The 11,000-nt window shown below is 44.5% G+C and overlaps 1 protein-coding gene across 1 annotated transcript in view; it reads left to right on the forward strand.

The window, feature by feature from the left end:
- LOC132241990 (tetratricopeptide repeat protein 6-like) overlaps nucleotides 1-8,026 on the forward strand; it is a 49,925-nt gene extending 41,899 nt beyond the window's left edge. The window contains exons 10-11 of the mRNA XM_059710939.1: nucleotides 7,053-7,278; nucleotides 7,710-8,026. Coding sequence (XP_059566922.1) covers nucleotides 7,053-7,278; nucleotides 7,710-7,840 — 357 coding nt within the window. The 3' untranslated portion in view covers nucleotides 7,841-8,026. The remainder of the gene's footprint in view (nucleotides 1-7,052; nucleotides 7,279-7,709) is intronic.
- The last annotated feature ends 2,974 nt before the right edge of the window (nucleotides 8,027-11,000 follow it).

The raw sequence follows: 11,000 nt of genomic DNA on the forward strand, positions 1-11,000 counted from the left end.
TTTAGACTGCATGTCAGCCTCCACCTTTCTTCTGAGCTCCTAACCCATATTTATCACCAGTTGCTAAATCTGGATATTTTACAAGTGCATTAGGGCCAAAACAGAATTTCTATATCCTCTACCCTCCGTCCAGTGGTTCTTCATATAAATCTTCTCTCAATTTAAAGTCACCCTAGTAAAAACACCAGCGTCAACCATGGCTTTCTCTTCCTCTTCTCCTTAATCTAATCCGGTCAGTTTTGCTCCCCCTTGCTCCCAAGACTTATCCCTTTCATTCTGTGTCTTCTGACATTGCCTTGGTTTAGCTCTTATTCTTCCCAAGTTAGAGCATGACCCTGAACAGCTTGCTGATCCCTGTGATGAGCCTGGTTGACCTCAGTGGTGAATCTAGGTGCTTGGACAGAGAATTGTTAAAAGTCTAATTCTTTAAGGCATGAATGAGACTTGTAGCTGAGATCTCAGTGGACAGCTGGGCAGCTAATATTTCCCTAGGCTGACAAGCCAGAGTCAATTGATTTAAACTTCATCAAACTCAGACCACTCTCTGGCTAGGTCCTAACAATGTTTCTTTGCACCATGGAGTTAGTTAATGAGACGAAGACCACTAAAATGCCCAGAGCAATTTTCTGTTACCTTAAATGTTTAAGATCCACATGAGAAGGAGACCTTTACATTTTAAACATATTTGTCATTAATAATTCTGGGCATCATGTATGACACTTTTCAGTTAGATCTGAAGTGTAGTTTGATAAATATTTTTTAATATGGCTCTTTCTTAAAAACTGGGGGATACATTTGCTGGGCAAATATTTTATCTAAAATGTATGTTGCCCTCTGTCTTGATGTATTGGATGATTGGGCTTTATTAAAGACAAGCAGACTTTTTAATATAATCATTCAGCTATATTACTATGCTCCAGGCCTCTTACCTTTGTTTCTGACTGGAAAGATTTATGGTCAGGAGAAAGGGTCCTTCAACAGAGCAAATAATCTCTAGAGGGTTAAAACATGTATGCATTTTGACAACTTTAATCATTAATTAGTGACTTAATGCTTTTAAACCACTTTTGGATGAGCTATGTGTATGCATCATGAACTACAGGTGACCTTAAAAAATAATTGGATCTGCTTTCTAATTAATTACAGTTATAAGGGCATTAGAACAATTGTTAAAAAATCAAGGCCATCCATTGTGGTTGGTGTTTTTGGCCTCTGATTCATAGTTAATATTTTTATACTTCAAAAGTCCTATTTGAATGTATAGGCTTTCATATCTCTCTATATAAAAGCCTACTATGCTGAGTGTCTGCCTGATTGGTCAACCATTCAGTTGACTGCTCCACCAGCCGTTAAGACACGTACTGGCCACCTAGGGGCAGACACTCTGACTGGTAGGTTAGCTTGTTGCTGGGGTCCGGCCAATTGAGACTGGGTGAGATGGGCCGGACATGATCTGGAGCCCTCCCACAGTCTCTCCCCAGCCGGCCAACCTCCTGTGGTTCCTTCCTGGATGGCCAACCCTGATTGGCCCTGATGGGGACTGGGCAAGATGGGCTGGGCACGCCCTGGAGCCAACCTCCTGCAGTCCCTCCTGGGCCTCTAAAATATTTCTTCCAATTAATTTCCTTTCAATGTGCACAGATTCATGCACCAGGCCTCTATTTTTAAATAATATATTTTGGAAATTTTAATAGAAAGGTAGATTGTTCAAAGTTATGTACATATTGTGTTTTACTAAATTCTATTATTTTTAGCTGTGGCAGGCATTTATTCCTTCCTGACTGAAGTCCTGCTTTGGTGATGTACAACTGTGTCACCTTTATTAATCATCTATCAGTGAATTAGGGTGAAGCCTAAATTGCTTTTGTTGTTGTTGTTAATCCTCACCTGAGGATATTTTTGCCATTTATTTTCAGAGAGAGTAGAAGAGAGAGAAGGGGGTGGGCAGGAGAAACATTGATTCAAGAGAGACACATAGATTGGTTGCCTCCTGCACATGCCTTGACTGGGAATGGAACCTGAGACCTTTTGGTGTGTGGGCTGACACTGTAACACAGGCCAGGGCCTAAGTTGCTTTTTGAAGGAAGTTTTATCCCTGCTCAGAGTTGTTCCCTTGCATAATTTCTGATGATTGTGAGTCCAGCTTTCTGTTCAGGAGTAAACTCTCTTTAAGCTCTTCACAGGTGGCCAGATCTGTTGCCATCTTAACATCCTCAATTGCACTTAACTGCAGCATAGAAGAGTTGCCATTCTGGGATGAGATGGGTTACAAAATCTTGATCTACTTGCCTCTCAAAAGTCATAGGCAGCCAAATTTCATGGAGTATTGCCTGAAGACTATGATGTATCTTCATTATAGACACTGGGAAAAATGTTATCTATCTATCTATATAAAAGGCTAATATGCAAAGTGTCCCTTTGGGAGTTTGATCGCTCGCTATGGTGTACGCTGATCACCAGGGGGCAAGGCGGAAGGAAGGAAAGCTGCAGCCAGGGAAGGGAGACCCTGGCCAGCAGCTGGCAAAGAGAGGTGCCGGCCAGCAGCCAGAAGGCCCCAATCTGCCCTGATCGCTAGCCAGGCCTAGGAACCTTACCTATGCACAAATTTTGTGCACCGAGCCTCTAGTCCTATACTAATAAAAGACAAACATGCAAATTGACCGTACTCTCGCTATGCCTTAAGCCAGGCCCACCAGCCAATCAGAGCAACTATATGCAAATTAACCCAACCAAGATGGCAGCCGGCAGCCACGGAGCTGGAGTGAGCAGGAGGCTTGCATGCTCCAGTGATGGAGGAAGCCAAGGTTCCCTGCCTGCCGCAGCCCGGGTCTGAGCTCCACTGAAAGCAACAAAGTTTCAATTATAGAAGGTAAACAAACCTCAGATACCTGCTTTCAGCCAGCCATGGCCACTGAGCTGGAGCAAACAGGAGTGGGTTGCCCCTGGTGATGGAGGAATCCAAGCTTTCCCCAGGCCTCCACTAAAGGCAATAAAGTTTCAATTATAGAAGGTAAATAAATCCCTGAATAAAAAAGAAAAAAAGAGCCGAAACCGGTTTGGCTCAGTGGATAGAGCGTCGGCCTGCGGACTGAGAGGTTCCAGGTTCGATTCCAGTCAAGGGCATGTACCTGGGTTACGGGCATATCCCCAGTGGGAGATGTGCAGGAGGCAGCTGATCGATGTTTCTCTCTCATCGATGTTTCTAACTCTCTATCTCTCTCCCTTCCTCTCTGTAAAAAATCAATAAAATATATTTTTATAAAAAAAAAAAAAAAAAGAAAAAATGAAAAAAAGGAGAGGCTGGGAGCTTATGTCACCAGGGTGCTTGGCCAGCCTGAAAACAGCCCTCAGCCCCTCACCCAGACTGGCCAGGAACCCCAGTGGGGACCCCCCACCCTAAAGAGGGTGTGGCGAGCCTGAAAATAGCCATCAGCCCCTCACCCAGGCTGGCCAAACCTCCATGGGGTAAGGGTCCCACTGGAGTGGACATCCTCCGAGGGGTCCCACACTGCAAGAGGGCACAGGCCGGGCTGAGAGACCCCCTGAGTGCACAAATTTTTGTGCACCGGGCCTCTAGTCAACACTAATAAAAGAGAAAAATGGTAATTGGCGTACGAGCTACCCTTTTCATTGGCTAATCAGGGCTATATGCAAATTAACTGCCAACTGAGATGGCAGTTAACTGCCAACAAGATGGCGGTTAATTTGCATACGTAGGCACAATGCAGGGAGGCCAAAGGGAAAGCAGGAAGAAGCCCCCTGCCACTGACAGTGATCAGAAACCCAGGGGGGAGCTAAGAGCTGGGGGGCAGGGCAAAGGTGGCCCTGGGCCGCCTTTGCCCTGCCCCCCAGCCATGATCAGAGAATCAGGTGCCTTTTCCGCCCTGGCCAGTGATAGCAGGAAGTAGGGGTGGAGCCAGCGATGGGCGCTGGGCACGGTTGAAGCTGGTAGTCCCAGGAGCTAGGGGTCCTTTGCCTGGGCCTAAAGCGAAGCCCACGATCCTGGGGCCGCTGCAGCTGCGGGTCCCCGCTGCCCGGGTCGAACGCCTAGGCCAGAGGCATCAGGCCTGGGCAAGGGGCCGATCCTGCGATTGGAGGGTGATGGGGGTCAACGCCTGAGGGCTCCCAGTATGTGAGAGGGGGCAGGCTGGGCTGAGGGACACCCCCCCACACACACACCCAGTGCACGGGGATCAGCGGAGCCGCGAGGCCTCCCGGCACCGGCATCAGTGTGACGGGGCAGTGCCCAAACCCCCTGAACCCCCTGATCGCCCTGCGGCTCTGTGTGCGACAGGGGGCGGGGCCACAACCTCCCTATCCGCCCTGCTCTGTTTGGGACAGGGGAAGGCGCCCCAACCCCCTGATCAGCCCTGCTCTGTGCCTGATAGGGGGGAGCTGCCCAACCCCCTGATCGCTCTGCAGCTCTGTGTGTGACAGGGTGCAGTGCCCCAACCCCCTGATCACTCTGCGGCTCTGTGTGTGACAGGGTGCGGTGCCCCAACCCCCTCCTCCCCCGCCCCCCCCCCCAACGGGTCCTGCTCTGTGTGTGACGGGGTAGAGCCATAACCTCCCCTTCGGCCCTGCCCTGAGTGTGAGAGTGGCAGCGCCCCAACCCCTCTGATGGGCTCTGCTCTGTGAGTGACAGGGGCCAGCGCCCCAACCCCCTGATTGGCCCTGCTCTGTGCGTGACAGGGGGTTGCTCCACAACCTCCCCATCGACCCTGCCTTGAGTGTGACAGGGGGCGGTGCCCCAATCCCCCAATCGGCCCTACCCTGAGTGTGACTGAGGGTGGCATTGCAACCTCCTGATCCTCCCTGCTCTGTGCATGACATGGGGCGGTGCCCCAACTCCCCAAATGGCCCTGCTCTGAGCCCGACCAGGGGCTGCACCTAGGGATTGGGCCTGCCCTCTGCCACCCGGGAGCAGGCCTAAGCCAGCAGGTCGTTATCTCCCGAGGGTTCCCAGACTGGGAGAGGGCACAGGCCGGGCTGAGGGACCCCCCCCTCCCTCCCCGAGTGCACAAATTTTTGTGCACCGGGCCTCTAGTATATATATAAAAGGCTAATATGCAAAGTGTCCCCTCGGGAGTTCAACTGGGAGACTAAGAGTTCTGTCACTCTCTATGATGTGCACTGACCACCAGGGGGCGGCACGGAATGAAGGAAGGCCCTGGCCAGCAGCCAGCAGCTGGGGAAGGAAGGCCCTGATCGGCCCTGATTGCAGGCCAGGCCTAGGAATCCTACTCATGCATGAATTTCATGCACTGGGCCTCTAGTATCAATAATAATTTAGTCCTTACTAGATTCTACATATCATTCTCCATACTTGACTATTAGCTCACTTAACCCTCATAGCAGCACTGGACATAGATTTCTATTTGTTACCTTCATTTTACAGATGAGAACAGTTGAGGAAAAGAGAGCTTTAGTTACCCCAAAGCAGAGATAAGTAATAGAGCCAGGATTTGAACCTAGAAATCTGGCTCCATGGTCTGAGCTCCTGACCATGCTATCAGGATTTCCTTTCACCAATGATAGAAGTGAACTGAGGGGAAAAATCCCTGAGAAACAGAGAAAAATAGTTCTGTGAAGGACACTGATAGAAAATGATGAGAGAGGTCGGAGAAAAACAGGGAGGCACCCTGATTCAAGGACAGAGAAAGTTTTAAGAAGGAAGGAGAGTTCAAGAATGTTCATGCCACACAAATGTCATGGAAGAAAATAACTAGAAAATGTCCACTGGGCTTGAGGACATCTTCCACCTTAACAAGAGCAAAACTCATGGAAGAGGGGGAGGTAGGTGGAAGCCAGATTGTGGTGTTGGGGAAAAATCAAGTGGTAAGGAACTGGAGAGAGCAAGCTCTATTGTGGAAAATGACTTTTCCTTTAGGAAAGTTTAAAGTAGGAGCCAAATTTTCATCCATCATGCAGTTAGAGAAGAGATTCTTACCTTCAGTGGTAGGGTGTCTAATCAGCATCTCAAGCCATTGGTAAAGGACCTGTTTTTTTTCTTTTTTTAATTTCTAATTTGTTGTTGATCAAGACTCCAATACCGGTATATGGACCACACTTTGAAGGGTCCTTCCAGCTTGATGATGAGTTATGAATAACGTAGAGTCTTTGATCTTCTTGACAAGCTGTTGTTTATCTTCTCTTATCCTTCCTTATGGATTTTCATAGTATAACCGAGTTTTTAATCCCTTTTTAATATGGTTTAGAACCTTATTTTCAAAAGTGATCTCTTTAGCTCTTACTCTGCTTTTATATGAAAAGTGTTAATTTTCTAATATATTTTATCTTCTTATTGGGACCTTATTTTCTAATTTATATTTTACCTTTTTCTTGTGCTGTGTAGGGATTTGGAATTTATAGGGTGGGGGTAGGGTAGTAAAACATTTCACTTTAATAGAGAAGAATATTTATTTTTTAAAACTATTACATTTATTGGGGTGACAGTGGTTAAGATTACATAGGTTTTGCTGAAACCGGTTTGGCTCAGTGGATAGAGCGTCGGCCTGTGGACTGAAAGGTCCCAGGTTCGATTCCGGTCAAGGGCATGTACCTGGGTTGCGGGCATATCCCCAGTGGGAGATGTGCAGGAGGCAGCTGATCGATGTTTCTCTCACATCGATGTTTCTGATTCTCTATCTCTCTCCCTTCCTCTCTGTAAAAAATCAATAATATATATATATATATATTTTTTTTTTTTTAAAAAGATTACATAGGTTTTAATTGTGCAGTTCTATAATACATTATCTGTGTACTGCATTGCATGGTCAAGTCTCCTATTCTTCATCACTGATGTTGTCTAGAATTGCCTACTTGGGGTGATAACAAAAAGCAGACCACCTGTTGGCCAGTTTTATTACTGTTTTTTGCATTCTCTACAGACAATGCACCTTCTTATCATCTGTATCTGGGATGAAATGCTTCCAGTATCCCCTGGAAATGCCATTGGCCTTAATTTTATATTAAGAGTAAAAATACTTCAAATTCCTGTATAGCTGCCAATTAAATTGTATTCAGATTATCTATATCTTCACATTTTATAGGCCAGTGACTACTTCTCAAAGGCTTTAAAGTTTGATCCAGAAAATGAATGTGCTACCATGAATCGAGCTATTGCAAATACAATATTAAAGAAGTATGAAGAAGCAAAAGAAGATTTTGCAAATGTAGTTGAAAGCTGTCCCTTTTGGGCTGCCGTGTTTTTTAACAGAGCACAGTTCTATTGTTGTTTAAAGCAATATGAATTAGCTGAGGAAGACCTCAGTAAAGGTATATTTTTTGTACTGTTTTGGGTAAGATTACAGTGGTTGATGTGTTTTTTAAATAATAAAAGAACAAACCTATCAGGTTTATTGGTCTAGAAAAACTTACATTAGAAATGAGTGTTTTTATATACCATGTCTTTAACGTAATCAATATGAGTTCCTTTATGTAATAACTTGCAGTATTGGTCGGTTTAGATGCAGAAAATTATTAGGGAAACTATACACAAGCATTGGCAGCCTTTCAAAGAAAGACATTGTACTGTTTCCCCAATTTAATTTTCTAAGAAAGATTCAATGTTTTAAATTTAAATAGGTGCATATGAAGAAAATGTTTTCAAACAAGTAATACTAAAGTTGTTATAAGATTTTTATTTTAAAAACTGAGACCTTTTGAGTATTAGCATAAAACACGTCTTGCATTTTTTTCTTTTACAGCTCTGTCTTTGAACCCTAATGATGCCCTGGTATATAATCTGAGAGCAGAAGTTCGTGGTAAAATGGGTGCGATTGAGGAAGCTATGGCTGACTATAACCAAGCACTTGATCTTCAAGAATTTGCCAAGTGATATGATTATAGAGACTGGTTTCTGTAGCAGTTTACACAGCTGTTAAACCAGAAATTGAAATGTATTTGTTATTTAAAACAAAGTTGCACTATCTTCATTATTGTATTCATTATGTTTCGTCTTCTCTATAACCCTTTTATGCATTTTAACAACACATTTATGCTATATATTAATTTTAAAACATTTAGATCATTTTATGCATATTTGGAAAAACTCAATAATTGAATTTCTTCATTGGATGCAGAATTTAAATGGGAATGTTTCTTAAAGATTATCAACACTTCAAATATTTTCTTTAAAATAATTCCTTTTGAAATATTACTGCATGATTGTAGAAAAAGTGTCAACCTTTTTCTCAATATCTACTCACAATTAAATTCAATGGTATACAGATTAAAAAATAAATATAGAGCTGATGACTATAAAGAAATTGAAGTCGTGTACATTTCCTCTCTCCTCCTTTAAGTGATGTCTATCCAGGCTGGTATCTCTCCTACCGCTCACATTCTTCCAACAGGTAAATACATCCCCTTTTTGTAACGTTCCCTCCCTTCCAGAACAGCACCTATAAGATTCTGAGCACACGGTTCCTTGGGGGTATTCCCTCTACTTTAACGTAAATTTGTAAACATGCACTTGCAATTGGTGCTTCTTAGTAGGTGACAAGTAAAAATAAGTTAAAACAGCTAAAAATGCTTTATAGGCTATCTGTTGAGTGAACCAACAGAGAACCCCTTTCTTCATCTTACTGATAGTAACAAGGTCTTCTGACTTTGAGCTCATTCAGACTTGCTTCACTCAGTTTATTTTCCTTGTTCATTTCATTCTCCCCGTACCTCCCTCTCCAGCTCCCCGGAGACCTGTGTTCACTGAGATCGGGCATTCTGGGAAAGAACTCCTCTTCCACCGAGCTTCATTTGATCTTAGTTTGACGCGCCAGACTTTCACAATGGAAAGTGGATTTTCAATGTGGTGATGCTTCGCGTTCTTCAGAAAACTTTCCTGACAAGCTATGTGGCCCCCATCATCTTTAGAGGGGTACTTCAGACTGGTGAGGCACGCACACATTTAATAAGCTGCTCAGGTCCTCTTGCTCTCACTTACCTGTCTCTTTAGTCCCAGCCCCAGCCCCAGAAGAGATTCAGACCAGCCTCCTGCAGCCACAGACAGCCCCTCCTCTCGGGCCCAGCCACAGCTGTCTCACCTATTGCCTTGGCATCGCTTCCTGCTGAGGCGTCTGCTGTGGGATTCTCCCAGTGTCCACCCACGTGCACTGTGGGTGTGTAGCAGACCGAAGTCCCTGTCATATGACCCTTTGGTGATGGGAGAAAGGAGCCAGTAGGTAGGTTCTTCTCCCTCCCATCTGTTGGTGGACTGTCCTGAGACACGTGGTTTATACAGCCTCCCGGAGGATCGTACTGGTACTGAGAGAAGCAATCAGTTGGCACTTATGGCAGCCAGCTCCAAAACTTGCCTTGCATTAGTGCTTCTTTCTTTCCTGCCTGGCTCCCCTTTGTCACCACTCCTGCTTTCCTGGGTCTGCACTTCTTGGCTTCTGGCTCTCTGGGGCCTTCCTATCCCGCCCCCCATAACCTCCATGCACACCCTTTGTGAGCTTTTCCCTTCCCTGCCTCACTCCCTGCGCCCTCACACCAAGGAAGGGGCAGTGAAGCTGGGTCCGGAGCAGCACAAAGGCCCATGGGCAGGGGCGTTGAACAGTAAGGTCCTCCGTGCAGACTGGTGTCAGGACAGCGATACAGAAGTGGGGAAGTAAAGAAGCAGGTTTGGGGCAGGGCTGGAGCAAAGTTTTGGGGAGGAAATGGGTGGAAAGCATGTCATGTTGTCAGAGTCAGACATGCAGGATCAAGAAGTCACAGCTCAAGGAGTTAAGACTTCACTGCCTGTGAGACAGAAGGTGAGGGTGGGCGGGGAGAGCCACCCCTTTAGTCCTTTCTCTCCCCGCATCCTCACACTGATGGACTGAGGCTATTTTAGCATCACAGATAAACATCGGGCATAGGAAAACTGACCAGCACTCTCCAGAAAAAGGTTGGCTCTGTCCTGTCTGTGCTCCATTCAGGCTCAGTCTTCTCTGAAGGAGAAGGTCCCCTGCGGTGAAGGCAGAGGCTGCAGGTGGAGGCGGATGGAGAGGGCATGTGGACCAGAAAGTGACTTCCAGACATGGGAGCTGAATCAGGCCCTGAGGACCCCAAGGGAAGAGGAAAGAGATGTCTGGATTTTGTCTTTTCCTAATTAGCTTTGTGAGTGTTGACCCCTTCAGCAGACAACTGAGCCTTTGTACTTCCCACCATGGTAGAACTAAGTTTAGTTTATTTACACACAGTTTTTACTAATGATCATCTCTGTGAGTAAAATCAGAGGGAGAAAAGGATAAGGAGAATTTTACTTTTTTGTGTGTGTCAAGATGGAAGAAGGAATGGTAGGATTATAGATAGTTTATACTTTCAATTTTATGCATTTCTGTAATTTACAGGTTTTTGTTAATTATATTAATTGTACTTTTGTAGTTGTATTAATTGTATTTTTTTCTTTACTAGAATATAAGCTCTGTGAGAAGCTTGTCTTTTTTGTTTAGTATTGTTTCTTTTTTGTTTAAAGATATTTAAAAATACCTATAGGTATATTTAAATACCTATAATGACTGGAAAGTGACAGATGTTCAAGATACATGAATTTGCTAAATATAAAGCAAATTACAAATGCAATACTCAATTATTGTGTAGCTATTGTGATGAATTGTCTACTTTTCATATGTTCCTTCATATTTTTGCGTGTCTTCTATATACAGATAATGAAATCTAAGAGTTATCTCCCAAATGTCCTTGCAGCCAGAATTCACAATGTGATTTAGTTTCTGCTAATTTGCCACAATGCTGAGACTAACGAGGCGGCATCATGCAAGGCCACCTTCTGCTGCTACTATAACGGCAGGCTCTGGGTGGCTAGATTGTAGCTGTCAGATTTAGCAAATTGAAATACAGCACATCCAGTTGAATTTGAATTTCAGATAAAGGAGGAGTAATTCATGGGCCCAGTTAAACACATGATTCCCAGTTAAACTTGAATATTTTATTTTATTTTATTTTACTTTTTTGTATAAGTATGTCATATTGCATGGGATACATTTACACTAAAAGTT

Source organism: Myotis daubentonii, chromosome 1 (genome assembly GCF_963259705.1).
Source record: "Myotis daubentonii chromosome 1, mMyoDau2.1, whole genome shotgun sequence".
In the NCBI taxonomy this organism is placed as follows: domain Eukaryota; kingdom Metazoa; phylum Chordata; class Mammalia; order Chiroptera; family Vespertilionidae; genus Myotis; species Myotis daubentonii.